Genomic DNA, 23,116 nt, shown 5'->3' on the forward strand with positions numbered 1-23,116 from the left:
CATGCAAGTCCAAATGTAGAAGTTAAAATATCAGATAAAGATTCCTATCCAACAGAGAACTTGGAAGAAATTGCACAGATGTTTGAATGTAGAACTTGTAATCACGTTGAGGATGCGAAAGCTATAACATATTAAAGAAAAGCTAGCTTATTGTATGATTTCTTTTTATTTCTTGTTCTATGTTAAATAGCTTATATGAATTAAGCTAGGGGAAGGTTGTTATGGACCATAAAATGCCAGAAACCAGTTGGGCCAATAACTTGTTTTTGTTCTATAAATTTTATGACTTTTGTTTTTGCAGCATGCAGCTATATACTATCTAATAAATTCAATTGATTTTCTATCTGTTGAAATTGCAGAGTGCCTTTATGAACATGCAAATAATTGAAATGGGAACATGAAGACGGTCACTTGGTTTCTTAAGTGTGCTCCCCTATTTAATAGCATGACTAAGCTAACTGTGCTCTTGATTCCATACCTCTGTTACTCTTTCGCACTGTTCCTCATTCCATTTTAAGACTCTGATCCTAGTCCTCTCACAAGAGGAAGCTTGTCTATGTGGGGTGGCAGGGAGGTGTAGAGGGCAGCATTATAGCGTAGCAGTCAGTGTAATGTTATTGTAGCACTGTCATATACCCTCAGGGTTCATTTTTTCTGTGGACTGTCACATTAAAACGCTGAAAGAATGAGACTGACTTTTAGACACTGTTGGATTTCTACCGATTACAAAGTGGTTATAATGGTGAGAGAGGTGGAGTTATTTGATGGACAATGAATGTTTATGGTTTCTCGTGGCTTGTTTTGAATATATAAGGACACACAGATACACGCAGTCAGAGTCAGGATGGATTCGGTCAATGGAAGACACCAGTGAGTTAAGATCGATCTCTGGTTTAAACTTCCATTAGCCCAAAGGTGTGAGTTGAGATCGATCCAGAGTATTGATAAATGACTCTCACAAATGCTGCAACTATAAGAAGTTTGCTGGGAGAGGAGAGGAAGGTTTGAAACCTCGTGACAAAGAGATCACTGTTTGGACTCTCTCTCCAAGTAGCCCATAAGGGATGAGTTTGTTTCCATTCAGATATGAAAGTCTGATTGTCACAGAGTTAATCCGCAGGAGTGGATTCTCTGATGAGGGTAAAACCTTTGTGAATACCACGTGTGGGTTTGCCCTTTGTCTGGGTGTGGTAGTTCACTGAAGAAAAGCACCCCTGTGGCAAATCACTGTTGGAGTTATTTCGTATGTTGTGGAACGTTGTGTGTGATTAGGGTAACCTTGTGGAATCTACCAGTGTGACGACCCTTGCCTGGGTGGTGGTTCCCTGAAAGATTATCCCCTTTGTGATAAGCTACTGTAGGTGATATTTCACGTGAGGATTCGGAGGACAATGGGAAGATTGTTTGTTTGGATTACAAATCTCTCTCTCACTTCAATCCCATGGACTGAACTGAATTTTCTTACCATACCATCGTAAGACTGGATCACTCACCACCTAAGCTTGAAGAAGTTTTGGGGATTTATATATTTACACCTATATATGCATAACACTGCTAACTGTTAATTTACCTGGTTTAAGTCACTATGTGACGTAGTTATAGTGTTTTGTTAACCGCAAAACCAGACTCTGGGTGTGTTCCATTACTGCTGATACTTTTACAGGGTTGTGTGTATGTAACAAGCACCAATGGTAGATGAGGGCTCAATTCCCACCGCTGTCTGTAAGGAGTCTGCACGTTCTCCCTGTGACCATGTGGGTTTCTTCCAGGTGCTTCGGCTTCCTCCCACATTCCAAAGGAGTATGGTTGGAGTTACTGAGCTGTGGGCGTGCGATGTTGGCACCAGAACTGTGGTGACACTTGGGGGCTGCCCAGCACAATCTCACTGATCTAATTTGATGCAAACGACACATTTCGCTCTGTGTTTTGATGTACATGTAACAAATAAAGTTTATCTTTATTTTGATTTGCCCTGTCAAGACCCCTGAATTTTCAGTTAAGACCTTTTTTTTTGCTCTTTCAAGCTCCAGAGGATACAGGCCACAGTCTGTAAGGAGTTTGTAAGTTCTCCCTGTGACTACATGGGTTTCTTCCAGGTGCTGCAAAGATGTACGGAATGGTAGGGTTAATTGTCCCGTGATTAGGCTAGGGTTAAATGGTGGGGTGGGGCGGTGGTGCTGCCGGCAAGGTTTGAAGGGCTGGAAGGGCCTATTCCACACTGTATCTCAATCAATCAATCCATCAACAACTAGCCCAATCTGTTCAACATCCATTTGAGTTATTACTAGAATTTTCTTTGAATTCCACCAAACATATTAACATTAAATACTGTCTACGGTACTCTAGATGTGACCACTAATGCCCTATGAAAAGGATATAATTAATGCACATGTTACTAAGATTAACACAATTTCAAGAGCACTGTGATTTCTTTTAGGCATAGACAATAATTATTTATTTCAAAACATTTCAGGTTTTAATTATATCTTCATTTTGAAACCCATGTAAGTGTAGTAATTGATCTTTGGTGGTCTTACCTCATTTAGTTGCACTTCCCCATTCTGCAAGCAGACCTAATATTGGTAACTGGGTTTAGTATAGATGAGTATGGGTTATCTGACCATAGTGGGCAGAAGGACCCATTGCAGTGCTGTTTGACTCTTTCCTTGTTTCAGCTATCTAAACCACAAACAAAAAGAGCTGGAAACAGCAGATCAATCAGTTTTTGTACAGAGAACAAATGAAGTTTGTATGGTGGCTAATATTTTCTAACCAAGAAAGAAACTCTGCCCATTGGTAGCCACCAATGAAAGAAAGACATTAATTGCAATTTATTCTTCTGTATTTTTCTTTCATCACAAATTTTCCAAAGATTAGCCTTAAGGTAATTTCTTGCATATGAACGATCATGCGTTTTTACTCTTAATTGTTCCCAAATCACAGTTCTCTTAAATTGAAAGCTTGGTCTTTTTATTGTGTTTGTTCACTGTTTTTAGGAATGATGATGCAGGCATAGCCAGACTTGCATACACAGCAATGTAGAAGCTCAGTTCGTGAGCAGTAGAGTGAAGATTAGTTCTTTTAAGGCTAGTAACCTTGACCCAGTTTACTCAATTCATGTTTGTGGTTTATTCAATGAGGTAGCCAATGCCAGTTTCTCCTCCTCCCCTCCCAGTAGGACTGAAAACTGTGTTGTGGGTCAATACAAAAGCATACAGGAACTTAACTTCAAAGTGATTTGGAGGGACATGTTAAATATATGGACATGTTTAATGCTGTACAATTACTGGTGAATTTTGTCTCTGTTAATTAATGAATTCCCTAATTAATTCACCATGCAAATACCTTGAGTTCAGTATTTAAGTGCATCTGCTGCTTAACAAGGAGTTGAGATCAGTTAGACAGGATAGGAGACAACTGGGAGGATGAAATGGAGCAGAAATAGTAAACAGTGCAAACAGGTGTACCAGGTAGGGCTGTGCATGATGAAGAGAGGAGTTATAGTGGAGTGTGGCATCTAAGTACTTAGCAAGAGAAATAAGATGAAGAATTATTTTCTGCATCCAAGTGTGAAAAAGTATAAATATTCCTTCATCAATCTGAGAAGATCATTTGTTCTTAATTAGTTTGTAAACTAGATGTGAATCTCTTTCATAGAGGCCAGACTGTAGATTTTTAGTATGGGTATTAGGGTTGGAGCTGGAATAGTCCAGTGAGACTTTGGTTTATGTATGAAAGATGACAGCAATAAGATGTGAAAAGTGGCTGATATACAATAGTTTTTCAGTAGGTTCCAACAAATTGCCCGATAAGCTTGTAAACCCACGAATTTTGTAAGTTTGTATGGATACAGTTCAGGCATTATTACAAAAAATACTGTAGAGTGTTTTCATGTGTTCCTTGTATAGAGCCATGTCTCAAAGTGGGATTTTTCTCTACAAATGATAACAGGAAACAGTTAAGAATAACCTGACAGTTTGGTTAGACAAAAAGTAAAATGTTGTCTAAGTATGCATTAAATGTAATCTGAAAATTTCCTGTATTTATAGTCATGTGTTAGCTCTTAAAATCCTAATGATTTAATTTAAACTTGAACTAAATCTTGGCTTGCAGGGTTTCTTCCGAAGAACAATTCGCATGAAGCTGGAATATGAGAAATGTGATCGTAACTGTAAGATTCAGAAGAAGAACAGGAACAAGTGCCAGTATTGTCGCTTCCAGAAGTGCCTGGCATTAGGGATGTCACACAATGGTCAGTGGACATTATATAAAGAGTAAAGAGAAATATAAGACACAACAATATCTTAGTTATTTCAACAGATTTTCATATCAAGAATCTGGAAGCAAGAAAGACTGAGGTTTAAATGATCTCTCTTGCTTTAACTGGTTCTGATTAATGCAAGTAAGAATTGGGTTCACAAGCTCAAGAGGGTGGAAAATTGATTAACTTACGCTATCAGAAGAGAAAGGATAAAAATGTAAAAAAGAAAGCAATTTTTGTTTTAGAGTAAGTCTATACAAATGCATTAAAGAGACACCACCTTCCCTGACAGTGGAAGAATCTGTGGTTCCCATATTAGTTTGTCAGCCATTTAAGAATCCACAAGACTATAGTGGAACCAAATCATTGTAAGACCATAAGAAATAGGAGTAGAAGTAGGCCACTGGGCCCATCGAGTCTGCTCCACCATTCAATCATGGGCTGATCCAATTCTTCCAGTCATCTTCACTCCCCTGCCTTCACCCCATACTCCCCTTTGATGCCCTGGCTAATGAACCTATCTATCTCTGTCTTAAATACACCCAGTGACTTGGCCTCCATAGCTGCTCCTGGCCAAAAATTCCACAGATTTGCCACCTTTGACTAAAGTAATTTCTCCATATCTCACTTCTAAAAGGACTTCCTTCAATCCTGAAGTCGTGCCCTCTTGTCCTAGAATCCCATACCATGGGGAATAATTTTGCCATATCTAATCCGTTCAGGCCTTTTAACATCCAGAATGTTTCTATGAGAGCCCCCCTCATTCTCCTGAACTCCAGAGAATACAGCCCAACAGCTGCCAGATGTTCCTCATATGGTAACCCTTTCATTCCTGGAATCATTCTTGTGAATCTTCTCTGAACCCTCTCCAATGTCAGTATATCTTTTCTAAAATAAGGAGCCCAAAACTGCACACAATACTCCCAAGTGTGGTCTCACGAGTGCCTTATAGAGCCTCAACATCACATCCCTGCTCTTATATTCTGTACCTCTAGAAATGAATGCTAACATTGCATTTGCTGCCTTCACAACCTGGAGGTTAACCTTAATGGTATCTTGCACAAGGACTCCCAAGTCCCTTTGCATCTCTGCATTTTGAATTCTCTCCCCATCTAAATAATAGTCTGCCCATTTATTTCTTCCACCAAAGTGCATGACCATACATTTTTCCAACACTGTATTTCATTTGCCACTTCTTTGCCCATTCCCCTAAATTATCTAAGTTTCTCTGCAGGCTCTCCATTTCCTCAACACTATCCACTCCTCCACCCATCTTTGTATCATTGGCAAACTTAGCCACAAATCCATTAATCTGATAGTCCAAATCATTGACATACATCGTAAAAAGCAGCGGTCCCAACACCGATCCCTGTGGAATTGGCAGCCAGCCAGTATAGGATCCCCTTACTGCCATGCTCTTTTTTTCTGCCAATCAGCCAATGCTGCACCCAGGCTAGTAACTTCCCTGTAATTCCATGGGCTCTTATCTTGCTAAGCAGCCTCATTGGCGGCACCTTATCAAAGGCCTTCTGAAAATACAAGTACACCATGTCTACTGCATCTCCTTTGTCTAATTGCAGTAGGTTAGTCAGGCAGGATTTTCCTATCAGGAAACCACGCTGGCTTTGGCCCATCTTGTCATGTGCTTCCAGGTACTCCGTAATCTCATCCCTGACAATCAATTCCAACAACTTCCCAACCACTGATGTCAGGCTGACAGGTCTATCGTTTCTGCTGCCTCCCACCCTTAAATAGCGGAGTAATATTTGTAATTTTCCAAGTCATCTGGTATAATGCCAGAATCTATTGATTCTTGAAAGATCATTGTTAATGCCTCTGCAACCTCTCTAGTTATTTCCTTCAGAACCCGAGGGTGCATTCCATCAGGTCCTGGAGATTTATCCACCCTCAGACCATTAAGATTCCTGAGCACCTTCTCAGTCGTAATTTTCACTGCACAAACTTCACTTCCCTGACACTACTGAATGACCAGTATACTGCAGACGTCTTCCACCATGAAGACTGATGCAAAATACGCAATCAGTTCCTCTGCCATCTCTGCATCTTTCATTACAATATCTCCAGCGTCATTTTGTATTGATCCTATATCTACTCTTGACTTTACCCTTTATATACTTAAAAAAGCTTTTAGTATCTTCTTTGATATTAGTTGCCTGCTTCCTTTCATAATTCATCTTTTCCTTCCTAATGAACTTAATTTCCTTCTGCAGGTTTTTAAAAGCTTCCCAATTCTCTATCTTCCCACTAGCTTTGACTTACTTGTATGCCCTCTCTTTTGCTTTAACTTTGGCTCTGACTTCACTTGTCAGCCGCAGTAGTGTCCATCGTCCATTTGAAAATTTTTTCTTATTTGGAGTATATCTGTCTTGCATTTCCCTCATTTTTCACAGAAACTCCAGTCATTGCTGCTCTGCTGTCCTTCTTGCTAGTATCCCTTTCCAGTCAAACCTTGGCCCGTTCTCCTCTCATGCCATTGTAATTTCCTTTATTCCACTGAACTACCGACACATTGGATTTTATTTTTTTCCCTCTCAAATTTCAATGTGAACTCGATTGTATTGAGATCACAGTTCCCGAAGGGTTCCTTAATCTTTAGTTCTCTTATCACCTCTGGATCATTGTACAACACCCAGTCCAGCACAGCTGATCCCCTAATTGGGCTCAACACCAAACTGTTCTAAAAAGCCATCCCTTAGACATTCTACAAATACTCCCTTCTGAGGTCCAATACTGACCTGGTTTTCCCAATCCACTTTCATGTGAAAATCCCCAATAATTATTATGACATTGCCCTTTTGACATACTGGTGACAGTGGTGGAGGCGGATATGATAGGTTCTTTTAAGACACTCCTGGATAGGTACATGGAGCTTAGAAAAATAGATGGCTGTGGATAACCCTAGGTATTTTCTAAGGTGAGGACATGTTCGGCACAGCTTTGTGGGCCGAAGGACCTGTATTGTGCTGTAGGTTTTCTATGTTTCTCCATACTTTGCATCAAATTCATATTCCAGACATTGATCCCAGACAACACTTTCATCTCCCATGCACCCTTTTCACCTACTACCCCCAACCCCATGATGGGGCAAAGCTTATACTCACCCTAACTGTCCTGCCAAAGTCCAGGATTGAAAGTAATAGCTCTGCCACCTAATCCAATCAGTTTGGTGAAGAGCAAGAGCACCTGAGAGTTAGAGTGTGGGGCATAGTAGAAAGACTGAGAGTGGGAAAGCAAACTAGCACCAGGACTGATGGCACTTGCTCTGTGCTCTCCTGTCTTTCCTTCCTCCTTTGGCGTCACCCACTCACCTCTGTAAATCACAGCCTAGCCTGGAGCCAACGTGCCTGATTGGCTTTTCATTCCTTGTAATTTCTCGTCTAAAAAAAACAGTTTATCTAAACTATTGTCATCCAAATCTCTAGTCATGAGACGTTGGAAATTGGGATGAACAAGTGAGCAGTTTTGAAGAAATGCAGATATTGGGAAGCAATGGGACTGATAAAGATTACAGAGATATGAGCAAGTCCACAATGGATTTGAACACTAACACTTTTAACCTTTTATTAAAAGTTTTCCTTTGAACTTCTCAAAGAAGCCATGTCTATTCTTGTTTAATGGTGCAATTAACTGGCAATTAACCAGCTTTCTTCAAATTGCAATTTTTTTAGTTCTTAGTAGTGCACTGAATAGATTAATTTAACAAATTATGGCACTTTTTAAAATTCAGTAAGATGGTTTCTAAAAAAAACAAATATTTTATGTCGTTGATTTGTTAATGTTATGTTTTAAAATTTACTTTTGAGTCACGTGCAGACTTCTTTAGACGGGGCTAATTCTTACGGTTTTGAAAATTCTTATATAAAAGTTGAAGACAAAACAGAGTTGACATATAGGATTGTTGGAGTAGATACTGGAAATCTAAAACAAAAACTGAAAATACTGGTAAGAGATGATGAGCCAAAGTGTCACTGGAACTGGAAAAGTGCAGAGAACTGTGTGGAGAGGACACGGAATGTCTGTGTTAGGGTGCAGTCCAAAGTTACCCATTTATTAATTACCATAAAAACCTAATATTTCATCTTCATCTCCTCCCACTCTGCAAGAATTTCATTCTTACAGTTACACTATCATATTTGCTCTGATGAGATTATCCACCAGAGAGCCCTTTAAGATCTTTTTTCCCCCTGTAACTGTGACTTTCCCTCTATTTTAGTTGATGGGACTCTCAATTGCATTTCTTCTACCTTCACTCTAGTCACCTTCTTCTCTGAGCAGGAACAAGTAGAGTATTTCCCTTGTCCTCACCTTTCGGTCCACCAGCCTCCATATTCAAAGGATCATCCTTCATTTCCACCACTTCTGGTGGCTCATCCTCTGCTACACATTTTTATTTTTATTGTTATTTTCTAACTGCTGTTTTTTTTAAAAGCAGTTGTTACTTTGACAGTTTTGATCTATGCCCCATCACAGCCATCTTCCTTATTCACTGAACCCTACCTGAAGCATAAAATATACTTGTCCTCTCATGTATCTAGCTCTGAAAAGGAGGGCTCTTGATCCAAAATTTCCCGCTTGCCACTGTTACTGCCTGATATGCTAAATGCTTTTTACATTTTCTGATATTTCGCAGTAAAGATTCTTGTTATTTGAAAGTTAGCTGCCACTAGTCTGTGAAAGTCAGAATACTTAAGATGCTTCTTAAGTCCTTGTCTGTCTGTCCTTTCTATAGTCCTCTGAAGGAAATGTTCTCTAATCCTCTGGATCTCTAAATTTATGTCTCATCAGCGGGTTTCTGTACATTAATAATTTTTGGTGTTATCTCTGATGTTGTGAGTAAACCATTATGACTGGTCCCTGCTAAAATGAAAGATATCGTCGGCCCTCCGTATCCGCAAGGGATTGGTTCCGGGACCCCTTGGGGATACCAAAAAACACGGATGCTCAAGTCCCTTATTCAACCTGTCTCAATGCAGTGGACCTTAGGACCCAGCAGAACCCCAGACCTTATTTAAACTGTCTCAATGTGGTGGACATTAGGACCTGTCGGCAGAGCTCTGAATCCGCAGTGTTTCTGTTCACGAAAATGATCACGATTGAAAATAAAGTGGAAATAATAAAGAGATCAGAAAGAGGTGAAACACCATTGGTCATTGGAAAAGCGTTAAGCTACAGTCGGTCAATGATCGGAACAATTTTAAAGGATAAAGTGAGAAAGGCCCTGCCCCGATGAAAGCTACAATTATTATAAAGTGTTACGTACCCCGTAACTGGGTCACTTACCAGCAAAGATAGAGAGGTCCGTTGAAGTCTGATGGTACTATTTTTAACAGTATTTATTGATAAAAATACACAAAAATACTATCAATGCAAACATACAGATAATATACGTCGTCAATACTAAATCTAAAAGCGCGGGTATAATAATAATCAATAAGAAATAGCTCTGTCGTTGTCTAGGGGATAATGTATTGTCCGATGGAAATATAAAAGTCACTCAAGTTCATTCAAGCTGCAGCTTTTGGTTGGAGAGAAAGACGGATGTTTAACTTGCCCATTCCTTTTATGATGTCAATCCTTCGAGAGTCGTTGGGGGCTGATTTCCCCTTTGTTGTTAGCTAAAGCCGTTCTCCTGTGGCAAGGCCCACCGATTCCGAGGCAAATGGAAAAGGACGCACGTGGCTTTCCACCGGCTTTCGCTATTACGCTGTTAAAGGATCTCGAGCGTTTCTTCTGGTGCGTCTGAAGGGGCTGTTCCCCAGACCCTCTTTTATCCTGACTCACAGGGTCTCAGATGTCAATCAGGTTGGGATGATGCAATCCCTCCACCAACCACCCCCCCTCGGTTCATTGCCTGGGGGCTTCGATGAATCGTTCAGTACTCAGTACACAATTCTGTCTCCAGGAGATAATGGCCATTAACTGTGGCTTTGTCTTGGAGGCCCAGGACAAATTCCAAACATTGAGGAATCTGGTGTCTCTATCTCATTTCCTGGGTCTCCTGACCCGAATCAATAGCGATCCTGCGATTCTCAAAAAGGAGGGGGCCACGGGCGTAACAAAAGCAACGCAGTGGTTTAATTATTGGGTTTGGGGGTTTGGGTTTTTGATCCTCCACATCTACCAGGCACGGGAGGAGAGCGCGCTCGGGAGCGGTCTGTCACTGTAACTTCCGTTCCTGAGCCCGGCGCTGAAACGTACGTTCTTAAGTGTTTTATATGCATAGAAAGGTAAAATATATACTGTACTGTATACTAAGACAAATGTTTGACTAACTGACGCTAAATAATACTGGATGTACCTGCTCTGATTTACTTAGAAAGAGAACTTCTAATTTTTTTCGATCCTGATGCACGATAACCTATGCACATCCTCCTGTATACTTTAAGTCATCTCTAGATTACTTATAATACCTAACACAATGTAAATGCTGTGTAAAATAGTTGTTATACTACATTGTAAAGGGAATAATGAAAAAAAAAGTCTGTACATGCACAAACAACAAGTGCTGGAAGAGTACTTCTGGGTTTTCTCGATTCGCGGTTGTTTGAATTCGCGCATATGGAACTCGCGAATAAGGAGGGCCGACTGTATACTTTGTAACAGATACTGTCAGTGCGGAGGACTGCCTGTTTTCACTTTGTGCTAATGACCTTGTGTTGAAATATCCTATAGCATCAGAGCCTACAATTCCTGCCCTTTGTTGAAAACAGACTTTGTTTTTCCTGACCAGCCAAATCATTATTAATGCAAGTTTAATAAAGCAAAGCCAATTATTTGCCAAATCTAATGTTTGCTTTTCTCTGGTAACAGCCATTCGTTTTGGCCGAATGCCTGAAGCAGAGAAGAAAAAGCTAGTTGCGGGACTTCTAGCTGGTGAAGCAGCAGTTCAAAATCCACAGATAGCTGACTTAAAGTCACTGGCAAAGCATGTTTATAATGCATATCTAAAGAACTTCAATATGACTAAGAAAAAAGCACGGGATATCCTAAGTGGAAAAGCTACCAAAGACCCTGTAAGTAAAAGGAGGGAATTGAATTGACTTTATTTTTTGCAGCCTTCATATACATGAGGAGTAAAAATCTTTACGTTATGTCTCTATCTAAATGTGCAATGTGCAATCATAGTAATTTATAATAAATGGAACAGTCAATGTAACATAGAAATACACTCAAATCAGCATGAGTTAATCAGTCTGATGGCCTGGTGGAAGAAGCTGTCCTGCAGCCTATTTGTCCTGAGTTTTACGCTGTGGTACCATTTACTGGATGGTAGCAGTTAGAATACATTGTGGTTAGGGTGACTCAGGTCCTCAAAGATCCTTTGGGCCCTTTTTTTCACACCTATCTTTGTAAATATCCTGAATCATGGGAAGTTCACAACCACAGATGCGCTGGGCTGTTCACACCACTCTCTGCAGATTAGTGTGATTAAGGGAGGTACAGTTCCCAGACCAGGCAGTGATGCAGCCAGTCAGGATGCTCTCAGTTGTGCCCCAGTAGAAAGTTCTTAGGAAATGAAGGCACATACCAAACTTACTCAGCCATCTGAAGCGAAAGAGGCTGTGTTATGCCTTTTTCACCACACAGCTGGTGTGTACAGACCATGTGATGATTACATCCTGAATTTTATGATAGCTATTTGTACTCAAGTCAAATGAAATCAAGTCTATTGTCATTTAACTAAATACATTTATATAACGTATATAATCATATAATGTATATAGAAACAAGACAGTTTCTCTGAACCAGGGTGTAAAGCATATGCCACACATAACACATAATAACTTAAGAAGAAACGGATAAAATCTACAGATGAATCATACATAAATAACAAACTAAAGTGCTTTAATATTAAATATTGTAAGATATGGAACAGATTAACCAGTGACATTTCAGATATGATGCTGCAGGGAGTTCAGAAGCCTAATGGCCTGGAGGAAGAAACTGTTTCTCATCCTGAACGTTCTTGTTTTGATGCATCATAGTCTCTCAATGGTGCTCCTGTTAAAATGCAGTTGAGATGGGGGGGTGGGAGCCTTGCTTGCCTCAATCGTCTTAGGAAGTGGAGGTGCTGCTGTGCCACCTTGTTCAGCGAGGTGATATTAAGGGACCAGGTGAGGTTATCCATGATGTAAACTCCCAGGAACTTGGTGCACTTAACTCTCAGTAAGGAGAGTATTCACAGAGGGAGGTGGTTCATCTGCACCTTCCTTAAGTCCACAATGATTTCCTTTGTCTTCTCCACATTCAGGCTGAGCTTGTTTTTTGCACACCAGTCCACCAGCCTGCATGTTTTGCACTTGGCCTGCGTGTTTTGCACATGGCCTGTGTGGCCAAACAAATGAAAATAAATACAAAGTTGCATTGGAACAGGGTGTAAAGATTTGGCCATGGAAGCACTTTTAAAGAGGCACTTGGAGGTGGAGAAGTAGGGGAGAAATAGGATGAAAATGTTTGAACACTCCACTGGGATGGCTGACAGAAGTGTAGAGAGTGATGACAAACCAGAAGCCAAGATGGAGTAGAGAGTTCAGGGTTGGCACTATGTTAGAGGAGATTACAAAGAGATAGATGGATGAGGCTATAAAAGGATTAAAACTAGCTGCAAATTTTGAGTGGGTTTGGGAGCTAATATACGTCAATAAAGAAGAGGATGTTAGAATGTAGATCTGCAAAGTTTTGGATGAACATAATTTTGTGTAGGAAGACGTATCAGAAATCGGCCAAGAAATAATTGAAAATAGCCTGGGCTGTGAGGGACAAAGGAAAATGATGGATTGAATGAGAAAATTTGTTTTGAAAAGAAGATTTTAGAAGAAACAGTTGAGCAGATGGTCTGAGTACCTTGCACAAATTGGGAACATGCAAGGTAGAGGAGACAGGAGATTATAGAGAAAGGAGGATACTACTTGTACGGTAAATAAATATAAATACGCGGTTCTTTTTTCTGCAGAGGCAGGAAAGGTCCTTAGATTTTGATAAGAAAAGTTATCTTTCCACTTACTGTCTGGAACAGCTGGTGTTTCAAAGTTGCATGATGACGCATTTGCCTTGAGACACAGTACCTTCAGGGTTCCCTAGTCCACTTATATCTGAAGATGCATCATATTGTAACAAATCTCACAGAAATATAGCTGCTGTCTTGCCGTCTTTATAGCTGTATCAGTATGTTGTGTCCAGGTTAGGTGCTCAGAGATTGACACCCAGGATCTTGAAATTGCTCACTCTTTCCACTTCTGATCCATCTATGAGGATTGGTTTATGTTCCCTCACCGTACACTTTCTGAAGTCCACAATCAGCTCTTTGGTCTTGCTGATGTTGAGTGCCAGGTTGTTGCTGCAACACCACTCAACTAACTGGTATATCTTGCTCCTGTGCACCTGATGCACCATCAATAACTCTTGGAGACTGGAAGTGAACGATAGGCTTTTATTAGCAGCAAAAAGGGAGCACGACATCTCGGAGACTGAGGGAGGAGCAGTGCCCTAGTCGCCTTTATACAGGGGTCTGTGGGAGGAAACACAGGAGCAGTCAGCAGAGGGGTGTGTCCGGGCAGGTATACATAGTTTACCACAGCACCCTCTCGTGAAATTTTGCCACCGTGGTTGTATCATCAGCAAATTTATAGATGGCTTTTGAGCTGTGCCTAGACACATGGTCATGGGTGTAGAGAGAGTAGAGTGGTGGGCTAAGCACACACCCTGAGGTGTGTCAGTGAGATGGAGATGTTATTACCAATTCAGACAGGTTGTGGTCTTCTGGTTAGGAAGTCCCAGTTGCAGAGGAAGCTACAGAGGCCTAGGTTTTGTAGCTTTACGATCAGGACTTCAGGAATGATGGTGTTAAATGCTGAGCTATAGTCAATAAATAGCATCCTGGCATAGGTATTTGGATTGTCCAGTTGTTCCAAGGCTATGTGGAGAGCCATTGTGATTGTGTCTGCTCTAGACCTATTGTGGCGATAAGCAAATTGCAGTGGATCCAGGTCCTTCCTGAGATGGGTGTTGTGTCTAGTCATGACCAATTTCAAAGCGTTTCGTCACCGTAGATGTGAGTGCCACTGGATGATAGTCATTAACACAGCTCACACTGCTCTTCTTGGGCACTGATATAAATGTTGCCCTCTTGAAGTAGATGATAACTTCCTGCACTCAGTGGGAGATTGAAAATGTCTTTGAATACCCCCACCAGTTGGTTGGCACAGGTTTTCAGCGCCTTACCACATACTTCATTGGGCCCTGCCGCTTTGCGAGTCTTCAGTCTCTTGAAAGACAGCCTGAGGCCAGCCTCTGAGATGAGATCACAGGGTCATTGGATACTGCAGGGAACATCATAGCTGTGTTATTATTCTTCCTTTCAAAGTGAGTATAAAAGGAGTTGAGGCATCAGGTAGAGAAGCGCCGTTCATGGTGTGATTTGCTTTGTCGGAAGTAATGGCTTGCAAACCCTGTCAGGGTTGACGTTCATCCAATGTCGTATCTTACCTCTCCCGGATTTGTTTCTTGGCTCTTGAAATATCCCTCTACAAGTCATACCTGATTTTCTTGTACAGACCTGGATCGCCAGACTTAAGTGCCACAGATCTAGCCCTCAGCAGACTACAAACCTGATTCATCCACGGCTTTTGGTTTGGGAATGTACAGTAAGTTCTCATAGGCACACACTCATCCACACAGGTTTTAATGAGTCGGTAACAACTGTGGCATACTCATCCAGATTTGAAGGTGACTCAGTCCTGTAAGTGCTCCTGTGCTTCCCTGGTCCATACCATCTTGGCTCTCACTACTGCTGCTGCAGTCTTCAGTCTCTGCCTATTTCAGGGAATAGATGTACAACCAGATGATCAGACTTTCTGAAGTGAGGGAGTGGAATAGCATGGTAGGCATTCTTGATGATGGTGTAACAGTGATCAGTGTGTTGTTTCCTCTGGTGCTACTGATGATTTGTTGACAATAATTATTTAGTGACTTTATCAAGCTAGCCTGGTTAACATCCCCAGAAACGATGGGGAAGGTATCAGGATGTGCTGTTTCGTGCTTGTTGATCGCATTGCTCAGGTTGTCTAGAGTCCGTTTAACATTGGCCTGAGGTGGAATGTACACTGCTACCAAAATGATCACATAAATCTCCTGTGGCAAGTAAAATGTCTGGCACTTAATTGCAAGGTATTTCAGGTCTGGTGAGCAATATTGGGATGTCGCTGACACCACGAGGAATTAATCATGAGGCATATACCTCCAGCTCTGCTTTTGAGAGACTTGACTGACCTATCTTGATGATGTATTGTGAATCCGTCTGTTTCAATCTCTGCATCTGGCACGGAAGGGGTTAACCAAGATTCCGTAAAACTAAGGACACACGTAAGAGAAATAAGGTATGCAAGGAATAGGAGTAATTCAAATGAGATGGGTAAAATAATGGCACTAGTAGAAATAAATGGGTACAATCTACTAGCCATTATACAAATGTAGGTGCAAAGTTGTCAGAGTTAGGAATGGAATTAAAAATTAAACATCAAAGCAGCATTTGATCAAATATGGGTATGACACCAAGAAGCCCTGGCTAACCTGGAGTCGTTGGGGTGGGCGGTGGTGACCAACCATTGCTTGCAATTATACCGAACATTCTTGTTCTTCTGATCTGAAACATCTAATGATTAAGTGCGACCATTCTAAATGAGAAGATTCTCCACTGTGATCCTGACCACAGTTTACATACTGCCAAAGGCAGTTATTAAGCAAGCACTCCATGTGTTGAGTGCCATGATTAACAAACAAGAAACAGTCTACCCTGATGCATTTCTCATCCTTGCCAGTGACTTAAGCCAGGATAGCCTGAAGGAGTCTCTGCCTGACTACCATCAGCACATTACCTGCAGTGCCAGAGGACCCAACACACTTGAAATGATAGAATGCCTACAGTTCCATCCGTCAACTTCATTTTGGGAAATCTGATCACCTGGCTGACCTCCTACCTGCATATAAGCAGAGACTAAAGAGTAAGGCACCAGAGGTAAGGACAACAAAATGGTGATCATGAGAGGCAGGAGTGGCTGTGGGACTGCTTCGAGACTGTGTCCTGGGCCCATCAAAGGACCTGAATGAATATGCCACTAACTTTATAAAGTCACTCGTGTCCCAACAATATCACTCCAAGTCTTCCCCAACCAGAAGCCCTGGATGAACCAAGAAATTCGAAATCTGTTAGATCAGTGACATTCAGAACTGGTGATCCAGAGAAGTACAAGATGTAAAGATATGACTTCCAGAAAGCTATCACACAAGCAAATCAGGCTAAACTGAATCACAGAGGAATCCTTGACAACCTAGCAACAGGATTTCATTCCCAGATAAGTTCAGTGCCTTTGTGCTTGCTTGGTGGCACCTTCATGAATCCCCGCTGTCCCTGGTGACTCTGTGATCTCATCCTCTAAGACTGATATGAGAGCATCCTTCAAGAGAGTGAAACCACAAAGCATCTGGCCCGGATGGCATACCTGACCAAGTAATGAAGACCTGTGCTAATCACTGGCTGGAGTGTTTACGGATATTTCCAAACTTTTGCTTCGGTAGTCTGAGGTATCCATCTGCTTCAGACAGGCTTTTGTCATACCGGTGCCCAAGAAGAATGTGGTAACCTGCCCAGTAGCATTTGTGTACACTATGATGATGTGCTTTGTGAGGTTGGCCATATCCTACCTGAGGAGTGACCTGGATCTGCTTCAGTTTGCCTACTGACATAGCAGATCAGCAAATGCATTTCATTGGCCCTTCACACAGTTGCGGAACATCTGGACAATGAAGGTACAATCATGAGAATTCTCTTCATTAACCACAGCTTAGCATTCAACACGATCATCCCCTCAACTCTTCACAAAGTGACCAGGCCCCAGTACCTCCCTATGTAACTGGGTCCTCAATTTTATCACATACAGACCCCAATTCAGTATGGATTGGCAACATTTCCTCTGCACTCTCCCTCAGCGCAGGTGCACCTCAAGGCTGTGTGCTTAGTCCACTGCTTTACTCATTTTACACCTGTGATAGTGTGGCTAAATACAGCTCTAATGCTCTATTTAAGTTTGCTGATGACATCACTATTGTTGGCCTAATCAAAGAAGGTAATAAATGAGCACATGGAAGGGAGATTGAAGATCTGGTTGAATGGTACCACAACAACAACTTCTCACTGAACATCCAAAACCAAAGAGCTAATTATTGACTACAGGAGGAAGAAGCAAGAGGCCCACTAGGGCATCAGAAGTGGAAAGGGTCAGTAGTTTTAAATTCCTTGGCATTATATCAGAAGATCTATCTGGTTTCAGCACGTACTGCCTTCACAAAGAAGGCACAGCAGTGCCTTTACTTTCTTAGAGGTTTGCGTAGACTTGACATGTTACCAAAACGTTTGACAAACTTCTATAGAGGCTCAGTGGAGAGTATCCTAACTGGTTGTATCATAGCATGGAAAGACCAATGCCCAGAAATGGAAAAGTCTGCAGAGTGGATACAGCTCAGCCCACCCATTGAGCACTTTTACATGGAGTTCTGCCCCAATATGATGGATGCTGCTTTCATGGGCCCTCACCCATGTAAGCCATGTTTTCTTTGGTCTCATATAATTAGGTTCAGAAATATCTGTTACCCTATAGTATATGGTGACATACGTGTACCCTCCTGAACAATGTGAATAATTTCATTCACCTGTAGCAAATGATGTCCATCATCATGGACCCCACCATCCTGACCATGCTCTTTTGCTGCTGCTGCCATCAGGAAGGTGGTACTGGAGCCTCAGGTCCCACATCACCAGGTTCAGGAACAGGAACAGCCCTCAATTGTCAAGCCTTTGAACCTGAGGGGATGACTTCGCTCACCCAAACCTATGGACTCAATTTCAAGGACTCTACAACTCATGTTCTTGTTGCTTTGTTGCTTATTTAATATTATTATTTTTACTTTCTCTGTCTTTTATTTGCAGTTTGTTGTCTTGCACATTGGTTGTTTGGTTGTTTGCCTGTCTGTGTTTTGTGTGGTTTTCATTGATTATGTTGTATTTCTTTGTAGTTACTGTGAATACCCACAGGAAAATGAACCTAAGTAGTGTATGGTGACATATATGTACTTAGATAATAAATTCACTTTGAACTTTAAGTGTGGTCAATCAGCACCATCAAAAGGAAATGAGAGGGAATCAGTGGGTTATCACTTGAGAGGGAGTCTTTTGAAGAGTGATAGGGAAAGAACAGGGGAATATGAGTTTTTGAATTACTCTACAAGCAGCCAACATTACCTCAGTGGATCAAACGACATTTTGAACTTGAACCCACAATCTTCTATATGTGAGAAAAGACCGTTATCAAAATTCAAGCTAGTAAATAGCTGTACATTTCCCAAAAATGTTCTTCTGAAGTAAAAGTTGGGATTATGTTTTGCGAAAAATTTAGTTACAAACTCCATTTCCAGAAAAGTTGGGATATTTTCCAAAATGCAATAAAAACAAAAATCTGTGATATGTTAATTCACGTAAACCTTTATTTAACTGACAAAAGTATAAAGAAAAGATTTTCAAAATGTTTACTGACCAACTTAATTGTATTTTGTAAATATACACAAATTTAGAATTTGATGGCTGTAACACACTTAACAAAAGTTGGGACAGAGGCATGTTTACCATTGCCTTTTCTTTTAATAACACTTTTTAATCTAATTGTAGTAGATTTGCAATTGGAAATTTTGTCCATTCTTGCTTGATATGAGACTTCAGATGCTCAACAGTCCGTGGACTCCGTTGTCTGATTCTCCTCTTCAGGATACGCCATACATTTTCAATAGGAGATAGATCTGGACTGGCAGCAGGCCAGTCAAGCACACGCACTCTGTGTCGACAAAGCCATGCTGATGTAGCCCGTGCAGAATGTGGTCTGGCATTGTCCTGCTGAAATAGACATGGACGTCCCGGGAAGAGACGCCGCCTTGATGGCAACATATGTCTCTCTAAAATCCTAATATATGCCTCAGAGTCAATGGTACCTTCACATACATGCAACTCACCCATGCCGTGGGCACTGATGCACCCCTATACCATCACAGATGCTAGCTTTTGCACCTTTCGCTGATAACAATCAGGAAGGTCGTTTTCATCTTTGGCACGGAGAACTCGATGCCCATTTTTTTCCGAAAACTAGCTGAAATGTGGACTCATCTGACCACAGCACATGGTTCCACAGTCTTTCGGTCCATCTGAGATGAGCTCGGGCCCAGAGAACTCGCCGGTGTTTCTGCATAGAGTTGATGTATGGCTTCCTCCTTGCGTAATACAGTTTAAAGTTGCATTTCTGGATGCAGTGATGGACTATGTTAAGTGACAATGGTTTTCCGAAGTACTCCCGAAACCAGGTGGCTATAATTGTCACAGGAGCATGATGGTTTCTTAGGCAGTGCCGCCTGAGGGCTCGAAGATCACGCACATTCAAAAGTGGTTTCCGACCTTGCCCTTTACGCACTGAGATGTCTCTGAATTCTCTGAATCTTTTCACAATATTATGTACTGTAGATGTTGAAAGACCTAAATTCTCTGCAATCTTGCATTGGGAAATGTTCCTTTTGAACTGACTAACAATTCTCTCACGAATTTTGGCTCATCCTTGCTTGCAAAGACTGAGCCTGTGATGGACGCTACTTTTATACCCAGTCATGATACCTCACCTGCTACCAATTAACCTGCTTAATGTGGAGTCTTCCAAATCAGTGTTACTTGAATATTCTGTGCACTTTTCAATCGTATTTTAACTCTGTCCCAACTTTTGTTGAGTGTGTTGCAGTCATCAAATTCTAAATTTGTGTATATTTACAAAATATAATTAAGTTGGTCAGTAAAACTATTGAAAATCTTTTCTTTGTATTTTTGTCAGTTAAATAAAGGTTCACGTGAATTAACATATCACAGATTTTTGTTTTTATTGCATTTTGGAAAATATCCCAACTTTTCTGGAAATGGGGTTTGTAGATCTAAAGCATTTCCAGCATCAAAACACTTAGTAATGGAATTAGCTTCTGTTTTTCAACAATATAAATATGTATGCCATCTACCCAAATTGAATGGTTGAGGTTTGTTGAATCCTGAACAAATTTTGGAAGATTAGTAACATTATGTATATCCTTTATTATTTTTATCTTCAGAACATGATTTTGTATTGGCTCAGAATAAATCTTGAACTAGTGGCACTAGATAAAAAAAATTAAAATAATTGTCAAATGCTACTTTACTATAAACTTTTAGGCTATTTAAGTTGAAATCAATATTAAATTTCTAGAATTAGTCCATTTCTTTAGCTGCTGCTTTATGTGCAAGTATAACTCTGAGTTCCAGACTTGTGCTTGTTTCTGTAAAGTGAAGTGGTAATTGCAGGCAGTGAACTGGAGGCAGGAATGAGAGCTTCAGCTAACTTGGATAACTTGAGAAAGTTGCAGATGCAGTTTAGTTAGTGAAGAATGAAAGTGAAGACAAAAGGACCAGCAAATTTTCAGTGAAGTTTTAGATACATTGAATATAATGGAAATCATTAGTCAAAAATGAAATAATTGGATTATTAATTTGGGGGATTAAAATGCACATATATTGGCTTCAAAAACAATGGAATTTCTTGAGAGCAAAGGTAGCCTAAGTTGTAAAGTTGGAAGTCTGTACCTGTGATGAAGACAGCATGTAGTCTGAAGTTGTGTTCCAAATTGAATAAGACATTGAGGTTGCAAAGAATCTGTAATACTTACTACTTTTGGAGGTGTACATCTTTGTACTTTGAAGATACTCAGTTTAATCTAAGCGATGGCATTTGCTTGACCGTAACAATAGCTACAGAGTACAGGTATATTGGGTATAATCACAACAGGCTTTTTTACACAACAATTTACATCTACTGTAATACTTAACAAAAATGGTGAGTCACAATTTATTCCTTTGAGGCTTGCCCTCTGCATGTGATATGGTCTGTTACCCTTGCTCTGACAAGTTGGCTGTGGGTTCTGTTGTTGCTCATTGGAATACTCTGTATCTCTGGTCTTACACAGTAAATATAAGTCTCTCAGGTGACCCTATTCCTTGCTATTTCAGCAATGCTTTTGCAGATTGTGATGTATGTGTATAAGATGTTATAAGGCATGGATAGAGTGGAAAAACAGCACCTTTTTCCTAGAGCAGAAATGACTAATGCAAAAGGCATAATTTTAGGGCAATAAGGGAATATAGCAGGTATGTCAGAGGCAGGTTTCTTATATGGAATGGTAGGTGAGTGGAACTCACTGCCAGGTGCGTTGGTAGAGAAATATATATTAGGGACATTTAAGGGACTTTTGGATAGACACATGGATGAAAGAAATGTGGAGGGTTATGAGGGAGGGAAGGTTTAGATTGATCTTGGAGTGGATTAAACCAAAGGACCTGTACTGTGCTGCACTGCTCTATGTTCTGTGTTATCCTTGGCTCCTCCTTAATGGTGCTAATGCAATAAAATTGTCTTACATTCTGTTTACAAAAGTATTTTGCTTCAACCAGATTCAGTTATGTATATTTATTTAGCAGATGTATATCAAAACATACAGTGAATTGTGTCATTTGCGTTAATACAAATGTGTTGTAGCACATTCCAGTGCCAGTATCATGTTTACCATATTCAGCAGATCAACAGAACAAAACATCAACAAGAAAACAAGATCCTTACCTACCCACTCACATTCACAGGACAGGTTGCCTCCAGGCTACTGACTACTAGTTCTTGCTTCTGGATTTTCAGGCTCGCAGTCATGGTATCCAACCTCCAGTCCTTGGCCCAGACTCGCAGACTTCTAACCTTCTTGACATGTTGACCCAGGGGTTTCGACTTTTGGACCTCAACCTCTGGACTTGCTGAGCTCTGGCTTCAGCCTCTGGATTTCACCGACCTCAGGCTATCAACCCCGGACTCAGTGGATTATGAGTCCCTAGATCATGGAATTTTGACCTCTGCACCTTGACCTCCTGGCTCACCCCAGGACTCACTGACCTGGGGTGGGGTAGGGGTGCTCACCAGCCCTTGAGCCTCCTGCCCGTATGGAACTCGATCTGGTACTTGTTGATTTGACTTGCAGACTTGGAGAATGGAAGGCACCAGCCCTTATGCACAGGGCTAGCTAACCTTAGTCTGTGACTATGGGGATTGCTTGTCTTCATTCCCAGTGCCTGCTGACCTGTCACCCATTCATGGGGATTGCTGGCCTTGGACCACAGAGCACTCTGACCTGGACTACAACCACTGAATCCTGCCCCGATTCTTCATTTACTGTCCCTGATCTCTAACTTTCCCTCATCCCTGTCTCTAAACCATAACCCGTCTTCTAACTCACACTGTGCTCAAAATCTTCACTGCAGACTTAAAAAAATCAATTAATTTGGTGGCACAACTTTGATGGACATCTAGACCTTTCAAACTCACCAAATACTTGCAATAGTTCCTCTCACCCTCAACAAATTTTGTGAGAAATAGTCTCGGCCCAAACCTGCAGTTGGGAAGGGATCAGTTATTCTGCTCTGTTTAACAGATCTATCTCTTTCAACTCTGGGCAGCCAACATGCTCGCAGAGAACTTTCCTGAATCTTTTCAGCTGCATGGTCTTTTGGTGCTCTGTTTTTTAGGATATTCTGTGCAGTTTGTGTTTTCAACATAACTGGCAATTATGCCTCGCAAACTGATGCCACTTAATACATATTTTATTTGCAGTAATGGTATCTGCAACACTATCTCATCACAGCACCAATACTCAAATACCAACACATTAGGTTTGTACGTTTAACTTTCT

At 41.0% G+C, this 23,116-nt stretch overlaps 1 protein-coding gene across 1 annotated transcript in view; it reads left to right on the top strand.

Moving 5' to 3' along the window:
• LOC132381228 (peroxisome proliferator-activated receptor delta-like) overlaps positions 1-23,116 on the top strand; it is a 54,463-nt gene that overhangs the window by 24,415 nt on the left and 6,932 nt on the right. The window contains exons 4-5 of the mRNA XM_059950580.1: positions 4,114-4,252; positions 11,093-11,295. Coding sequence (XP_059806563.1) covers positions 4,114-4,252; positions 11,093-11,295 — 342 coding nt within the window. The remainder of the gene's footprint in view (positions 1-4,113; positions 4,253-11,092; positions 11,296-23,116) is intronic.

The sequence above is a fragment of the Hypanus sabinus genome, chromosome 25 (genome assembly GCF_030144855.1).
Source record: "Hypanus sabinus isolate sHypSab1 chromosome 25, sHypSab1.hap1, whole genome shotgun sequence".
NCBI classification, from domain to species: domain Eukaryota; kingdom Metazoa; phylum Chordata; class Chondrichthyes; order Myliobatiformes; family Dasyatidae; genus Hypanus; species Hypanus sabinus.